This window comes from Nelumbo nucifera, chromosome 7 (genome assembly GCF_055504915.1).
Source record: "Nelumbo nucifera cultivar China Antique chromosome 7, China Antique-T2T, whole genome shotgun sequence".
NCBI lineage: Eukaryota > Viridiplantae > Streptophyta > Magnoliopsida > Proteales > Nelumbonaceae > Nelumbo > Nelumbo nucifera.
This window is the reverse complement of record NC_142655.1, coordinates 17,421,908-17,440,016: the sequence shown is the minus strand read 5'-3', so window position 1 is coordinate 17,440,016 and position 18,109 is coordinate 17,421,908. Positions and strand designations below refer to the sequence as shown.

Below are 18,109 nucleotides of genomic sequence, written 5' to 3'. Positions count from 1 at the left end.
GCATGAGAATGCAAATAAGTTGGGTGTAAATGTTCTGGTTTACTTTTGTTACAAATGGATGTGAAAATGAATTCGATTCAAAATTTGTATCAGGTTCAGATTTGCACTTTAAACAAACACAACTTTAGTGAATATGCAATTAAGTAGGAATTAGTTATTCAAATGCTTAATGACAAGAGTGAATGCCTACTTTACCCCTAAATATTCCATTTTATGGCTATTTTATTCATTTAACTACAACTAAATTAACAATTGAGTAAGTTATCAAGTGACCTCCTCTCTACCTTGCTCGGAAGTTTTCCCAGCAAAAAGAGATAGGAATAATGGGAAAAAAAATAACACATAAACCCAAAACTATCTTTCAACCCAAGATTTCTTAACCCTAATCGGCTAATCCAATGGTTGCATAGGCTATGTTTGGTTTGAAGGAAAAGGTAGGGAAAGGAAGGAAAAGGTAGGGAAACCCATACAAGGTTTGTAAAGGTTTCCCTACCTTTCACTACTTTTTCCTTCAAACCAAATACAGCCTAAAAATTTAGCTTCCAAGTTTAATACAGACATCCAATACGCATTATCATATTCAATCAACCTCATATATAGGATATAAATTAATAGGGAAAATTCCCGATAAGTACCCTGTACTTTAGGTCGAGTGCCAATTTAGTACCTGAACTTTAAAATGTGACAATCTAGTACTTGGCGTTAAATTACCGTTAAGTGTTATGGAAAAAGACATAAATGCCCCTTAAGTTTCATCTAATTTTTTACTGTTCATCGTTTCCTTCCTTAAACACCGCCATTGTTTCCAGCCATAGGAGAAAACCAAAGAAAGAAAACCAGTGTTCATAGAGTCAGAACTAAACAAAAGTTCACCGCCACTATTCCGATCTATGAACACTGTTCATCGCCATTGTTCACCATCATTGTTCGTAGACCTTGGCTTTCCACTCTCCAATGGTCTCTGTTCTCTCTTGCCTTCTCCAGTTCGTTTTCCCTACCAGCTCAACCTTGGTAAAGTCCATGCTAGAGCGGCAAACACTCGTCTACGAACATAATCTGCCAACATCGGCCTCTGACATTGGAGTACCAACATTTTCAAAGGCGTAGAATATCTTCCACTTATCGCGATTGAGTACTAGTAAAGAGCCAGAGGGGACACCAAAATCTCGGTCGCCATCTCCAAGGAACAAAAAGCTCTGATCAACCCGTTGTATCTTCAAACCATCGAATCCGATGAGAGAAGTGTCGGTACAAAGATTGCCATCACGCTTCCAAATCTTATAAGTGTTCAAAGGAGTGATCTTGCCGACGAAGGGGACAATGGGGCTCTTGAAGTGAAATGAGATCTCCATGTAAAAGTCTCGCATTTCTCAAGGAACGACAACGAGGTGAGGCGGTGAAGGCAGAACGGTGGTGGAGGCGGAGCAAAGTGAGAGCGATCTGGGAGCTACGGCTAAGGGTGGCAACAAGCCGAGCTTTTCACGAGTTGCTCGAGCTCAGCTCGTGAAAAGCTTAGCTCAGCTCGGTTTTAATCGAGCTTCGAGCCGAGCTTGAGCCCAATTCACTGGCTTGATTATGAAACGAGCCAAGCTCGAGCCTATTAGAGCTCAGCTTGTAAAGCTCGCGAGCTGGCTTGAATATATATAATAAAATTATAGAAAATAATATATATATGCAATAAAATATTCTAATTATTAATCACTATAATTGTTAATTTTAAATACCAAATAAAAAATATTTTATATATAATTTTTTATTTTTGTAAAACATTTTTTCTCAAAATCGAGCTCGAGCCGGGCTGAGCTTGAGCTTATGAATTTTTGACTCAAGCCAAGCTCGAGCTCAAGGTTCTGGCTCGAACCAAGCTCGAGATCAAGCTTGAGCCTAATAGAACAGTCTCAAGCCGCTTGAGCCTCGTACTATTTGGCTTGGCTCGGCACGAATCCACCCCTAGCTATAGAGACACACCGCTTCCTGTAAGGGGTTCCATCTAGAGGCATTCTAAAAGGAGAAATTGGCACTAACAACAACAAGTGTACGAGCGGTAAAAGAGTCATTAAGACGGATAGTGAGGTGGAGAGGGGTTTCACGATGAGGAACATCGTGGCGGTCGAGGATGGAAGAGATTTGGTCGGCTACTCTTTCATGGGCAAGCGAGTCTAACTCGGTGTGAATTTGGGAGGGATCATCCAGTGATGGAAGGGAAGAGAGGAGTCAGGAGAGGGTGGTATGGTCTCCAAGTGCAACGACATAGTGGACGGGACTGTGCTTGTAGTCTTCTATTCTAATAGCTGACGACGAAGGCGACAACATCGACAACTTCACCATTTGGGAGACGCAGGGATTGCAAAAGGGTGTGTGTGTGTGTGTGTGTGTGTGTGTGTGTGTGTGTGTGTGTGTGTATGGATAGGTGGGTGGAGTTGAGTGAGTGTTGTTAGCGGTAGATTTTGTCTTGAATGTGTGTGTGTATGAACAATGTATTCTGTAAGGGTAATTTTGACGTTTTCAAAATTCTTAAATCGCACATGATATACATAACTGACAATCCATTAACGGTAGGTGCTAGATTGTCGCAAAATGAAAGTTCGAGTATTAGATTGTCGCATTTTAAAGTTTGGATACTAAATTGGCACTCGACCTAAAGTAGAGGGTAACTATTGGGAATTTTCACAAATTAATATGATACATAAAACCATGTTATAGTATTTTATTATAATAAACCACATTTTATCATCATTCTAACGTACTTACATACAAGATTAGCACATAATGAACAAGCATATATGGTTACAAGTATAATTACATTGTGTTGGGGGGTTGGGTCAATTAAATTGCCCAATTTATGACAGGTTGTTTTTTGTTTAGAAACCCTAACCTTGATCCAATTGTTAACCCAACTCACCTATTTATTATTTTTATTGGGTTAAATTTGGGTTGGCCCAACCCTAACCCAGTTGTATCCAAATTTGGACCGATTACCTAAGACATCTACATCCCATTCATGCTTGGGTAGAACCTTTTTTGGTCTTTGGTTACTATCTTCTTTTTGGTTAAAAACTTGTTGTCAAATAGTCATGGTTCAATGACAAACAATTTGGATGTAGTTAAAGAGGCAACTAGCTTAAAACTTTTTAGGCTCCCAAATTAATAGGCCCCGTTTGGTTTGCAGGAATAGGGTCTGGAATCGGAATGAGAATGGGTTATTCCAATTCCAACTGTTTGGTTGAGCACAATCGAAATCCCATGGGAATGGGTTATTTCAATTCCAACTATTTGGTTGAGCAAAATCGAAATCTCATTCCCATTCTTGCTGAAATGGCATTCTCCCATTTGAGGGAATGGCAATTCCCTGCCCCTCTCTTGGGATGAAATCCCATTCTTGCTGATTCCAATTTCCATTCCCTTTCCTGTTTGAACCAAACAGATTATGGGAATAGATCATCTCGATTTTGATTGTGAAGGATTTTGATTTCGATTTCAATTCCGACTACAAACTAAATGACCCAATTTGTTTTTGTTTTTCCTAAAATTTCTATATAATAAAAGGATTGTCATTTTTTAGCCATAATGGAAGGGCACATGCCATGCATTAGTGTGAGTAAAAATAAAAAGGTAAAAGAATGAAATGGCATTTAGGTTTTGAAAGATTTTTAATTACTGTACTTTTTTAAATTTTAAAGTATTTTGATATAAATACTGTTTGCAAACATTGACATGCTATTAAAATACTTTAGTTTAGCTTGTATGTCTTGGACATGAAGTCAATAAGTATACACTAAAGATGGTTGGGTTAGTTGGCTATCTTCAGACTTTAAGTAGGAGCAAAATTATAAAAAACTAACACATATTGTATTATGTTATATTTTATATAAATGAAAAACAGTTATTGTATGTGAAATATACGTACCTTCAAAGCCTTGAACAAGACGAGATGGGTGAAAGAGTCCCACATAGTCCTATGATCAATTAAGTTATGTTTGGGAAGAGTGTAAATACAAATATATATATATATATCTACTTGTATTTGCACTAAACTAAACAAAACATTGGACTCAGCTTTTTTTTTTTTCCCCTCAAAGGCTCAGCTTGGGAAGAGTACAAATACACAAATGTTTTGCACTTACATATTTATATTTATATTCTTCCACAACTGAGCCTTAGGTTGTATTTGTTGGTGGTGCAAATGGCAGTTCAATACATACATAGGAGAGGCCTTCCGGAAATGGTGGGCTTTCTCCCACTTCTATCTTCCACTCTCCACCGCCCCTTTCCCCTCAACATGAATTCTTGCGATTCAGACTTGTTCGTGAATGAGTTGGGAAATATGATAGAAAAAAAATCTTGCTTTTCCAGCTCAGATACAACTTCTAGGAGGAGGACAAGACCAAGCTTTGTCTATTCGATAAACTCATAGCCAACAAAGGTTTGAACCTAGTGGGGGTCAAAAAAGCTATTCATGCATCCTGGACTACCCTAAAGAGCTTCACAATCCACAACCATTCTGAAGAAGTCATGTTGATCAAATCCCCTTATTCTGAAGGAATGGAACCCTGATATCCCGGTAACCCAACTCCAATTCAATAAGTTCCATTTCTGGATCCATATACTTGATTTGCTTGTCAACTGTATGAATTTCAAAACAAGAAGACAAATCGCTCAAGTAATGGGTACCCCCCTCGAAGAAATGGAAAACAAAAACCATTGGGGCCCATTCCCTACATATCCAAGTGGATGTTGATATATCCAAGCCTATTTCAATGGGAGTTACCGGAGTGATGAAAAATGTAACAAAACATTGGTTTAACTTTCAATAGGGTATCCCATTTCTTTTTGAGCCAACGTCACAACCGGGTCCAGGATCTTATGGGCCATGGATACTTGCACCATCCTCATTGATCTCACCGAAGGAGTATGACTTCTATATGTCCAGAGACTGGAAGACTAAGGCTGCATTTGGCACATTTTTTCGTGTGGTATTTCGGTTGTTTATAAGCCGAGAAGACCAATTTTTGGTCTATTTCTTGGTCTATTTCCTTTTGGTGCATAGAAGATCAAGCCGCCAAAAGACGAAATACCGAAAAGACGCGAAAAATCCATTTTGGGCTGATTTTGGGAAGCTCCAAATGAAACTTTTTGCGTCTTTCATAGTTTATTCTCGCATAGAAAGATGCATGAAAAGACGTGCGTCTGCCAAACGTGCTTCAGGCTGCTTAGATTTTCATGCAAAAGCTCAATGTGTGTTTTGACTATCAAAGCTACCAGAGGATCTTCCCAAAAAGACACGCCAAATGGGCCCTAATAGGGGAAGGAACAACCTAATCAACTCCACTAATGATTTTCAGAATCTCATTAAGGGGAGGAGAATTAGTTGGCCATCGCTAATGGAAATCTTGCTGGTCAGAAGTTCTTAAGACGTTGGTTGCGGTTTGACCACTAAAGCCAATACAGAGGTGGGCCCAGCTAAAGCTACCCAAGTTATAGGCAATTGTTGCCAAATAGACTGCCCATAAAAGGTGAGCCTTACCATTCCCAATGTTTGTGTCCAGAAGGCAGACAAGGAAGTCAGGCCTCTTTCAAGTTTAGAGAAACATCGAGTAGCGTAGTTGATTTTCCTCAAGAATTCTGAGAAGGAGATTGGGCCATCTACTCTAGGAAACCCTTATCCCTCTTCTAAAAAAGCAAACAATGACACTGAACAAGCCAATCCTCTCCTAGCTACAAAAGAGCCCACTCCTTGTATTGAGATTAACAGTTCTTTGGGGCAACAAGAAATCCTAAAATCTATCTTTGATGACAGTTTGAGTCCGATTAAAATAGATGGCCAAACACATAGAATGGAATGATCATGCAAGAGTGGTGCAAATCCGAAGGATGCTACTCGCACTAAACGCTCTCTTTCTTTCTCTACTAGTGATTCAAAGGTGCAGTAGCAGGATCCAAAAAAAATCAAGCAAGTCAGCTTTGTCATTGCAGAGTGCTCATCTGAAAAGCTCTCCATATCAGATTACTTGTTAACAATCTTATAGGTATCTAGTCCTTCCCACCCCTCCGCCTTTTTTATTTTTAGCTTTGATCACCATAGTAACCATTTTTTATGCATCGCAAAAAAAAAGAAAAGAAAAAAGAGGTTGGCTACACACTCAGTGAAGGAAATAGAAGGAATCACCTTTGTAAAGACTTTCTCAAAACAAGGTGGGATTTCAAAGAAGAAAAATAAAAACAATATGGCTAAGTGCCACTGGTTGAAGCATTCTATGAACCCTAAATGTATCGGCTTTTAGAATGATGGCACCGGTCCAGATCTCTGTATTTTTTCTACAACTTTGGCTACGGTCCAACACATCAAGCACCTAATGGTTCATGGGTTAGGGAGGTTGTCCCTCAACAGCCCCATTGAGATCAATGAGGCTTTTAAGCTAGAACTGCAGAGGAATGAGAGATCCTTGTGCAGCTTGTCTATTGAAAAATCTCTCCCAGAAACACAATCCTGGCATTATTTTCCATTCTGAAACTCTTTTAGATCTTGCCTCAACAATAAAAAAACTATGGTTTTCTTAGAAAAAGGATGTTCGATGGGGTTGATGTCTGTGGTAGATCTGGAGGTCTTCTACTAGCCTGGAATCCCCAAATCGATCTAACTGTTTTCAGATTCTCAAACCATTGTATCAATGTCTTGATTAAAAACTAGGATGGATTTGAGTGGTTTGGATCATTTATGTATGAGGGTCAAGATCAGATACAAAGGACTTCTTTCTTTGATCAAATGCGGAGTTGGGCAGGTACAATCCAAAGTCCGTGGGTTTGTATAAGGGACTAGAACTTCATTGCTAGCAAAGATGATAAAGGAGGGAGAGCTCCCACTGAAAGGTCTATTAGGGAAGCCCACACTTTTTTGGACTCGTTGTCTTCATGACCTGGGTTTCCAAGGCTATCCGTTTATGTGGAAAAGAGTATGGAATGGTGTCCTAGTTAGAGAAAGATTATGCTAACCCAAATTGGACTAAAATTTGAAAATGCAGTAGTTACCCATTTCCCTAATTCAAAATCTAATCATAATCCAATTATGCTTAACACTAACTTCAAAAGAAATTGGTCTCCTAAACCTTTTAGGTTCAATGCAAACTAGTGTTCACACCTTGACTGTGAAGAGATGGTTACGTCAATATGGATTAACCCCCAAGAAGGTTCTAGAACATTTGGCCTTGCAAAAAGAGTCAAAATCCTAGGCCCTGAAATGAAGAAGTGGAACCACACTGTCTTTGGGGATATATCTTTTATCATTCAAAAAGCCAAGGATTCACTACGAAAAGCCAAAGAGAAGAGACTCACTAGTAGTAGAAATCCATAATTAGCTGGTTAAATTAGGGTGACAAAAATACTAATTTTTTCCATAACTCCACTATCATTAGAAAGATAAACTTCATTCATGTTAAGGATGAGAGGGGAAATTGGTATAGAGAGCAAGAAGACATTGTTAATCACTTCCATGACTTTTTTCAAAAACCTGTTTACCACTAGTGGCTCAAAAGACATTGATGAGATCATCTCCAACATCTTTGTCCAACCTCCGAGGAAGAGAGGCACCTCCTTGAGTAGCCTATCACTAATGATGAAATCCTGACAGCTTCAAACCAAAAGGCTCCCTCCAAAGCCCCCAACCCAGATGGTCTTCCTAACTTTTTCTATCAAAGGTATTGGGGAATTGTTGGTAAAGATGTTATGGGGACAGTGCATGAGTTCTTTAAGATAGGTAAAATGCTGAAGGAGCTCAATAATATTCTCATCGCCCTCATCCCAAAGACAAATAACCTTGAAACTGCTTCCCAGTATCAACCAATCAGTCTCTATAATATTCCCTACAAAATCATTGCAAAGGTCCCTGGCAAATAGACTAAAGACGGTTCTTGATAACTTTATTAGCCTAAACCAAAGTGCCTTTATGTCTACTAGACAGATCTCAGACAACATTCTCCTGGCCCATGAAGGTTTTGAAGCTCTTTCAGCTACTCTAACCAAGAAAGCAACTAGCAAGAAAATCTTCAGAATTAAGGTTAACAAATATTCCCCCTCCATCACACACTTCCTCTTTGTTGATGATAGCTTTCTCTTCTCAAGAGCAAGCCTTTAATAGATAAAAGAAATCCTTCACTCACTTGAGCTCTATGAAAGGGCCTCGGGGCAAAAAATTAACCTCCAAAAGTTTGAAGTTTATTTCAGTAAGAACACTCATGAGAGTTGCAAAGACTCATGTTTAGGTGCCTAAATTTGGGGTTGCCTTTAGAAATACAAAGATCAAAACAAAGCACATTTGGTTTTATCTCTGACAGGGTGGATAATAGAGTTAGAGGTTGGAAAAACCAAACCCTCTCCCCTACTGGTAGAGAAGTGCTAATTAAATCTATATCCTCCTCTCTACCTGTATTTGCCATGTCTTGCTTCCAGATCTCCAAGAGCCTTTGTGACAATATCTCAAAGCTCTAGAGAGGCTTCTATTGGGGTGATACCAATCAGAAGAAAAAAATTCCACTAGTTAAAGTGGGACACACTCTGTAAAAACAAGTCTATTGGAGGTTTAGGCTTAAGAGACCCATATGCTTTCAATATGGCTTTACTGACCAAGCAAGCTTAGAGAATCCTGTATAACTCAGATTCCCTCCTAGCTCAAATGCTTGAGGCAAAATACTACTACAGAGATACCTTTATTTTTGCCAAAATCCCAAACTGGTCTTCTTGGGTTTTTTTTAGAAGGCCCCTTAGGGCAAATTCATTCATCAACAAACTCAGTTTACATCTCTTGTACAATAGTATTGAAGAGGAAATCAGGTACTTGAGACCAAGTTTTAACTCTTGTACAAGTAATAGCAAATTTAGCCAATTTATGTGTAGCCATGTTAGCTCTTCTAGGAATGTTATAAACTGAGTAACTTGAGAAGCAACACAATAGTTGTTTGCTGTTAGTGACTAAGACGTTAATAGACCACGGTGGATGCAACGAATCCACCAACAGACATTTGATTAAAGTGAGGGCATCACTCCCAACCAGAATGCGAGAAATACCCACATCTAAAGCCAGGGAAATAATTAAGAAAGGAAGCTTATGGAGAATATGAAATGGGAAATCAGTGAATGTGTGGAGTGACCCTTGGATCCCTACATTAAGAGGTTTTAGAATCCCTATCCCTATGCTGGTGGGATGCGCAGTTTCCAAAGTTAGTGATCTAATAGATGAAAACTCTCTCTCTTGAAAATCCCAAGTAATTAGGGACTTGTTCACTTATGTAGCCTCAGAAATCCTTAAGATCTATACTCCCTCAATAGATTGCAATGACAAAACCTAGTGACCTTTGCAAAAAATGGAGAATTCACTATTGGGTAGGTAAGTCTCTTTGTGATAATTCAGCTAATAGATCCATAAGCATCAACCCTCGGGAAATCAAGTTGTGGAAATTTATTTGGAAACTACCCTTGATCCCAAAAAGTAGTATTCCTCTAGAAAGGTCTAAATGATGGAATTCCAGTGAGAAGCCGCCTAGCTTGTAGGTTGCAAATTGAGGATCCTAACTGCTCCCTTTGCCATCTGAGGCTGAATTAGTTATGCATGCCTTACTTTATTGCCCCCAAGTAAAACCCATTTGGCTATTATCAAATTTTGGTCTCCGAATTGATCCCTATCCTGGACTACACCTTAAGGAATGGCTTCTCTCCCAAATCCAAAGTTTACTGAGATTCAATTGTTCTTATCTTCCTTTGATGTGTTCTTTTGTATATTTGGCTTAGGAGAAACAATTCGATATTTAAGAACCAACTGGAGGACCCTCTTCTAACTCAAGCTCATGTTAACATGATCTGCCAAGAATCTCTACTAATCCGGGATTAGGGTCAAGCCTTGGCCCCCTCAAAGATCATTAGTAGAAGCTTGGATTTGCATCTCCAGCTTCCCCACACAAGTTTTGCCTATTTATGGACCGACGACAATTTCCCTCAAAATTCCTATGCAAGTTATGGTGTTTTGATGTGGAGTGATGAAGGTCAAATCCTAGCTGTATGGTGACCTCAGATATCCCTCACTCTACTTGAAGTGGCTGCTATCCTTTAGGGTGTAAAACTCGCAAAATCTCTTGGTTTCTCAAATATATTTCTCCACAACGACTATAGAATGGCTATAAACCTCTTGAAGCTGCGATCTCATCTCCTAGTGAATGACTGCTTCCCCCCATTCATTAAGATCTTTTGTGAGCTAAATGGTTTAAATTATTTTGGGTGTACGTTTATTTCACGAACTAGAAACTCTACAGTGCATTTTTTGGCTAGTCGGGACTGTCAAAAGGGGTACTGGTTACATCCTCTCCCTAGCATCCTCAATACTCGACTTAGGACCTTTGTTAATGATCTTTGTACTCCCCTTTCTAGGGGTTCTATTAATGAATGATTTCACTTTTTACCAAAATAAATCACAACTTAGGCATGCTTGTACTCAAAATGAGAACAAAGTTTGTATTAAAAAAATTGATACAAACTTTACATTGGTTGTTGGTCAATGTAAAAATGGTAGATTTCAATATTTGAATCCATGTTTATACTCATTATAACAAAAATCGTTTGGTTGGAATATAAAATTAAAGCAATATATATTCATAAACTTGTCAAACGGGTATACAACTATACATGTATTTACACCCAAAACAAATGCAAGGAAATTAAGAAAACAAGGTTGAGTAGGGTGGGGGAAAGAGGTTCCTACACTTTCTACTTTAGCATGTGTAAGATAATGTAGCATATAAAGTTTCCTAAATAGGTCAATTGGTCTATCTCCTTAGATGATCTAATCAATTTCTTTGACATCTAAGGACCTTGTGCCTAATCTTGAATCTAGACTGTCCAAATATATGACTCTCTAGGCCTGTCATGTAGGACTTCAAATAGATTGTATTTTTCTACCAAAAAAATGAATTGTATTTACTCCAATTGGGATTTTAATTCAATTTATTTAAATCAAATCTAGAAATCCATTTATCCACAGTTGAATCTGAATGAATGATTAATCTATTAATCATATAGCATTTGAACATTGCTGGATTTTATTTGATTATACATATATTAGCGGTGACCTGTGCGATGCATAGGATGCTGTTTAAAAATATATTTTTCTAGGGAGAAAAATGAAATAACAGTGATTTATATTTCTATATTTTTATATGTAGAATAGTGGAAAAAAATAATTTCCTTTTCTTTTCTAGTTATTGATCTTTAGATTTTCCTTAATACATTAAATTAATAAAAAGAAAGGTAGAAAACTTGATAACCCAAGGAAAGGAGCAATGATTTGTTTAGATTGGGTTATGCCATGTACTTGTGGGAAAATTTGAGTCTTTTTACGTTGGGTCGAAGCTAAGGTTCACATTTAGGTTGACCCTTAACCTAACCCAAGTAGGGGTGTCAATGGTATTTGAAAATTTGATTTTGAATTCAAGATTCGACATAATTGAATTGAATTGCGATGATTTGAATATCTAATCGATCGAATTTGGATATCCTATTCATACCAATTAGCTAATTGGATTCGAATTCAAATATGACCTGATTCAATTCGATAATATCCGAATTCGATCGATTATTTAATTCTTATATATAATATATAAAATATTTAAATGTTTTATATAATTTATGTATATAATAATTAAAGTATATAAATAATTTATATATTTGTATACTTTATATAAATAAACTATTTATTTTATATATTTAGTAATTACCTAAAATAATTAATTGGTCGAGCTTTAATGGAATCAAATCAAATATTTGAACATTTAATTGAATTTTAATTCGAATATTAATTTTCAATATCTGTTGGATATCGAATTTTCTAATCGAATTCAAATTCAAGTGTTGCTTGATTTGATTCGAATTCGATTCGTTTACACCCCTAAACTCAAGCTATCAAATTATACCCCTACTTTATTAGAGAGAGATAAAGGGGATGAAGAGATATTTAAGAGGAAAATAAGGATTTTAATGGGGAGGGGAGATATTACAAACATTAAATATTAATGTTAGAGAGAGAGATTTAAGAATGATGTTATTAGATAATAAGTATGAATTTTATGAGAGACAATGAAAACCCATGAGATTTTTAATGATTTAATTTAAAAATAAATATGCAAATGAGAGGAGGAAGAGGAAGTACCTATAAGCTATGTGGTGAGAGGACCTTGACCTCTCCCCTCTTTCCTCTTTCTTTTATACATGTAGATTTGCCTAATTAATATGATTTTTAAAAATTTTATTTTAATTTGAATGATACTAAAAAAAGAATTTTGTACTTGTGTTGGCTAAGGCATCAATTGATGCCCAAACCAATTATGAATCTTCCCCTGGCGCTGGTCCAACCAGTTTCATAAAAGCAACCCGACTCAGTCGCAGCCGGTTTGTTCGAATTCAGCTGGTTGAGTCTGGCCCGAGCTGCAGACACTTTGCGCCAGCTGGTTCCGGCCTTCCACGTTAGGATGCAGAGGCCAGAGTTCCAGGCAACCGTCCACGGTTGCCAATTAGAACCTGCCGTTACAAGTTAAGCTTTGCCTCCGACAGGCGATAGCGATCTTTCACCTGAGGTTAACCGTTAACCTCATTGAATCGAGATTCTAATTAAAAATTTAAAAGAATAGGGTGCATTTGTCATTCGCGGACAATCCTTGGAAATCATCGTCATTTCGTCAAACGTAAAGAGATTTCTTTGTGCGGACATTCTGATCTTTCAAGTACCCAATTAAGGACATGTAAGTCAATTTACAGGAGGGTATATTTGCCATTCGACTTCAAATTTTGAAAACAAACAGCAGTTTTTCCGGCCAGGCAAAAGAACATCTACGCCGTCCCAATTTACCATCCAACGGCATCCAACGGCGATCAAGAAAAAGGAGGGAAAGAATGGGGGCCATTGGATCTCACTGAGTTGTCCTTCACTCACCTATATATACATTTCTAGGGTTCATATTCTTCCTCGTTTTTCATCCCCGATCGAGCTGTATTTCTCCCGCTCGATCGTCGGAATCTTGCCGAAAATTCACGAATTTTCTTCTTACTCCCCCGGCCTCGCCACGCTCCGGCCATCTCGCCGGAAATTTTGTTTAGTCGCTCGGTACAGGTAAATCATTGATCTGTCTCTTCATTTTTCTCAACTCCTCTGTTGTACTTCCAAATTTGAATCTTCACAATACATTTCTGATCGCGGATCTGATCTCTAGATTGATAAAACAGTTTGGCTGTTTAGCCAGTTGCAGAGAGCATTCAATCTGTAGATTCCAATCAGAGTTGGTTAGTTGCCTTTGCTAATTTTTGGAATTCTGTTAGTGATTTCAAGGAAGATGAGAGAAATCCTTCACGTTCAGGGTGGGCAATGCGGTAACCAGATCGGATCGAAGTTCTGGGAGGTAGTCTGCGATGAGCACGGCATAGATCCTACCGGTAGGTATACCGGAACGTCCGATCTGCAACTTGAGCGTGTCAATGTTTACTACAACGAGGCTTCCTGCGGGCGGTTCGTTCCCCGTGCGGTACTCATGGATCTGGAGCCCGGAACCATGGACAGTGTACGGACGGGTCCTTACGGACAGATCTTCCGCCCCGATAACTTTGTTTTTGGGCAATCTGGTGCCGGAAATAACTGGGCGAAGGGGCATTACACTGAAGGGGCGGAGCTAATTGATTCCGTTCTTGATGTTGTGAGGAAGGAGGCTGAGAACTGTGATTGCCTTCAAGGTATAACTACTTATTTGTCCAGATCTTTTGTGGTTTTATCGCATTGATTGTGTTTTATCTGGTTTGGATCTAGTTCATGCTCGCGTGGACTCGTCGTGTTTTCTTTTGAATTTATGTTTTGACTTCTCAGTTGATGGCATCTACTCCTGATGATTCTGAGATTTGAAGTTTTATATCCAATCTGCGTTGTATAATTGCTATTTTTTAATGCTTTTACCTAATTGTCAAATGACAATGATTTTTTATTTGAGTCTCTGACTCCAAAACACTAGAACTTTGTTTCCCGTTTATTTTTCTTTGCCAAAAATCAGTTTTTTTTTTTTTAAATTTTTTTATGTAATTCTATATTTTTCGCACTCAATTATGGTGGAATTTTGTTTTGATTTCCAACCATTTAACTTTGATTCTATTGATTTTCTATTTTACTTTTTAAGTTAAAAAGTTCTTATTGTTTTTTCCTGTCCTCCTTTATTCAGGTTTTCAAGTGTGTCACTCATTGGGTGGAGGAACTGGATCTGGAATGGGTACCTTGCTCATCTCGAAGATTAGGGAAGAGTACCCTGATCGGATGATGCTCACGTTTTCCGTGTTCCCCTCCCCAAAGGTTTCAGACACAGTTGTTGAACCCTACAATGCCACTCTTTCTGTTCATCAGCTCGTTGAAAATGCAGATGAGTGTATGGTGCTTGATAACGAAGCTTTGTATGATATATGCTTTAGGACTCTGAAGCTAACTACTCCTAGCTGTAAGTATGCTTTTCCCAAAATTATTTTAATTGTGCAGTTCAGACATTTTTTTACCTGCTTACATATTTAGTTACTTAAATCTAGTTTATTTTCAACTTTGTTAACATAAAACGAAACATGAGGTCTATCTTCTAATGCCATCGCGCTTTTATGCCATATTGGCTCTTCTGAATACTCCTTGTTTCAATTAATGATTTGTTGTAGTTAATATTAAATTTTGTGATTTATATCACGTTTAAGTATTTGTTTTCAGGTAGGTAATTAATTTCATGCTTAATCATTAACTGTTTATCTCGGTTGAACCACTATGAATTATTGGCTCACAGAGTGGAGACTGCTAGCAATCTTTTTGACTGGATCTTTAGGTTTGGTAGGTTGTCACCATCTAGCCCGCTTGTTCTTATTTTTGTCCTTATCTATGGATGCCCATGGAGATTGGGGTAAAGAGAAGATATATGGTTTTCTGTGTGCAATACCTTGAGCACATCTGACCTGTTTATGGTGGATGTTATTCCATCCTCCCAACTGTTATGAGACATGTATGTGGAGATGGAGTAGTGCGTTTTTCTATATTATGTGCCTATTTGCCGCCAGATAATTGGCATTGGACATGCAAGCTGTGAGAATGGATCCGCCCTTTCCAGATCCATGTTGATGTTTGCAATATTAGTAGTGGGTCACATAAGATCTGTTCACAATACATAATGCATCTACAGGGAAATGGAGCGGTGTGGACCCTTCTAATAATTGTGCCCCATGTGCTTATGTGAAATGATGTGTTACCCCTGTTGTGTTCACTAGACAGCTTGTTTTTTTGAGGTTTTTGTTGTGTTCAATGGATTCCATTGGCTATTTGACTTCTGGTGTCTACAAACTCTCTGTCCCGTTGTGCTGTGCAAGGCCATTACTGTTTATTAGAGTATATATTTACTTGTTCCATTTTTTGGTTCCTTTCTTGCAATAATTGACACCCGTTTATTTGTTTGTTTTTCCACAGTTGGCGATCTGAATCATTTGATCTCTGCGACAATGAGTGGTGTCACCTGCTGTCTCAGGTTCCCAGGTCAGCTGAACTCTGACCTGAGGAAGCTTGCAGTGAATTTGATCCCATTCCCCCGTCTCCACTTCTTCATGGTTGGATTTGCTCCTCTAACCTCCCGTGGTTCCCAGCAATACCGAGCCTTGACAGTACCAGAGCTGACACAGCAGATGTGGGATGCCAAGAACATGATGTGTGCAGCTGACCCACGTCATGGCCGCTACCTTACAGCCTCAGCTATGTTCAGGGGTAAAATGAGCACCAAGGAAGTGGATGAACAAATGATCAACGTGCAAAACAAGAACTCTTCCTACTTTGTGGAGTGGATCCCAAACAATGTCAAGTCCAGTGTGTGTGACATTCCACCAAAGGGACTGTCAATGGCGTCCACCTTCATTGGAAACTCCACTTCCATCCAGGAGATGTTCAGAAGGGTGAGTGAGCAGTTCACTGCTATGTTCAGGAGAAAGGCTTTCTTGCACTGGTATACTGGTGAAGGAATGGATGAAATGGAGTTCACAGAAGCAGAAAGCAACATGAATGACCTTGTCTCAGAGTACCAGCAATACCAGGATGCCACTGCTGATGAGGAAGGTGATTATGAGGAGGATGAGGAAGGCATCCAGGAGATGTGAAGAAGGAACAACTAATGTAGACCTACTTGATTTATGTTGAATGATGCTAGTTATGTCTACTACTTTTTTCAAGTGCTTGAAAATTTTTGGTTTCCATCTGATTGGGCTGGTGATGATGGGGATAGTAGTACAAGTCCCAGAGTTGGGAAAGTTGTGCACTTTTCTTTCTCTTGGGATGAGTAGATGTAGCAGAAATGATTCTGGTGTAGTGAAAAATTGATGGGATGTTGAAAGATGCTAGGTTTTGTTACTTTCGTTCCTTTATATTGCATATTCTATTCAGTGTATGTAGTATAAGCACCTTTTCCGTTGTCCCGAAGTCTCTTGTCCTCCATGTTTTATCAATCACTGTTGGTTTCTGTTACAATTTAGTAAGAATTGGTTTATGCGCCTATTTTTGTTCCTTCGTTCTTCTATTTGATTTGCTATGCCTAACCCAAACCAAATAGTTACTTGTTTGAATGATGAGGTTAGGTTGGTTAAGGTGTCGCAATTACATTTGGAAATCTGAGGCCCCAAATTTTGGGCTTAGGTTAGGTGATTCGCCAATATGTTAGTGGGCCAACCTGAGCCATATTCATTACTGCCGCTCAATTAAGATCTCCAGTCATGTGGATATTGAATATTCTTAGGGATTTCTTGGCCAACGACACAGTTTGCTGCCACGTAATTAGGGTTTTGGTGTTGTATGTTGCCTGCAGGAACAAAATATGCTTGTAGTGAGAGAGTGCTGACTACTCGAACCATAGCCATACAGCATCCATGGTGATTGGTGCGATCTGGCCAACCTTAACCAGTCACCTTCTCCCTATTTGTATTGCGTATCAGACGTTTCATTAACGGGCTCGGCCCCTAATATTACGCATGAAGCTGGCCCACGAACCGAAATATATAAGTCAAACCCCATCTCTTTGATGGATCACAAGTCCCGATGCTGGTCTCTTGCACATGAAATTGATATAAGGGCCTGGGTTTATTTTGTTAAAGACTTTCTAAATGGCAAAATATCAATGGTAGATAAAAGATTTCCTGATTGGGTCAACTGGCTGTTTGGTTTGAAAAAAAGCGAGAAACAGATAGTTGAGAGAAATCTCCGGATTTTTGCATTTTTGAAATGCATTGTTTATAAAGGAAGTTTCTTAAGGACCTCAACTTTCAGTTTCTATCTTATTCTCTATCAAACCAAATATAGGTTAGGGAATCGCCGTAGACAATAACTCCAGATATTTATGTCAATATGGAAGAATCCTGTGACTGATATGTTCTGTTTATGGACTCTCCGGATCAAGGTACAAAGTATTATTACGTATCGGCCCGTATTGACTGATATGTATTGTTCCGAGACCTTTTTGATACACCCCTACAATGGGTGTATCGGGGGTCTGACCAGTTCAGGGGATAAAGGGGTCCTAGACCGGCTCTCCTGAACCAATTAAAAAAAAAAAAGTAAAAAAACAAGTATCGAAACACCCGATACACCCCTACCGGCGTATCGAACTTATCTATATTTTAACCTTGTTCTGGATTATCAATGTAATGCACTTCTGGGTCCACATTTTGATATTAATCGTACTCTTATACCTTCTATTGCCTTCAGGCTTTCAATTATTTTTAATATGAAAAAAGTAATTGCAAAGAAGATTTTATCCTGAAACATGTGGAAAGCTTTCTTGGTGATATTTACCATTTATAACTGAAGCACATTGGGAAGAGCTCTTGGGGTCTCTTCTGCCCCATAATTGGTTGCCACATGGACGGTTATTAAGTCATTTAGGGAAGCTAACTGAATGACCTTAATAGTAGACCCATCTCTATATTAGTTACATTACAAGTGGGCAATGGAGGTCACCAAAGTACCTTGGGTCTCTGAAGTTCTGGCCTAGCTTCTTTGCTATGCAATTTCATTTCCGCTGTCCCAAAAAGTATGGGAGTG

At 38.6% G+C, this 18,109-nt stretch overlaps 1 protein-coding gene and 1 pseudogene across 4 annotated transcripts; one reads left to right on the top strand and one right to left on the bottom strand.

Moving 5' to 3' along the window:
- Window positions 1–920: 920 nt before the first annotated feature.
- Window positions 921–2,328, bottom strand: LOC148790231 (uncharacterized; annotated as a pseudogene).
- Window positions 2,329–12,991: 10,663 nt separating this feature from the next.
- On the top strand, window positions 12,992–16,568 carry TUB6 (beta-6 tubulin). 4 transcript variants are annotated; one of them, XM_010273604.3, is made up of 4 exons: window positions 12,992–13,141; window positions 13,358–13,755; window positions 14,232–14,501; window positions 15,500–16,568. In XM_010273604.3, exons 2-4 carry the CDS (start codon window positions 13,362–13,364, stop codon window positions 16,174–16,176), a joined length of 1,341 nt encoding a protein of 446 aa, XP_010271906.1. In that variant the 5' UTR covers window positions 12,992–13,141; window positions 13,358–13,361; the 3' UTR covers window positions 16,177–16,568. The 4 variants fall into 4 exon arrangements, with proteins under 4 accessions (XP_010271906.1, XP_010271905.1, XP_088748583.1 ...); XM_010273603.3 differs by having other exon boundaries at window positions 12,996–13,141; window positions 13,348–13,755; XM_088892457.1 differs by having other exon boundaries at window positions 12,996–13,141; window positions 13,242–13,755.
- The last annotated feature ends 1,541 nt before the right edge of the window (window positions 16,569–18,109 follow it).

Coding starts and splice junctions, on each gene's coding strand:
- TUB6 (XM_010273604.3), top strand. CDS start 13,362: ATGAGAGAAATCCTTCACGTTCAGGGTGGGCAATGCGGTAACCAGATC. Junction 13,756..14,231: donor GAACTGTGATTGCCTTCAAG/GTATAACTACTT, acceptor TCCTTTATTCAG/GTTTTCAAGTGTGTCACTCA. Junction 14,502..15,499: donor GAAGCTAACTACTCCTAGCT/GTAAGTATGCTT, acceptor GTTTTTCCACAG/TTGGCGATCTGAATCATTTG.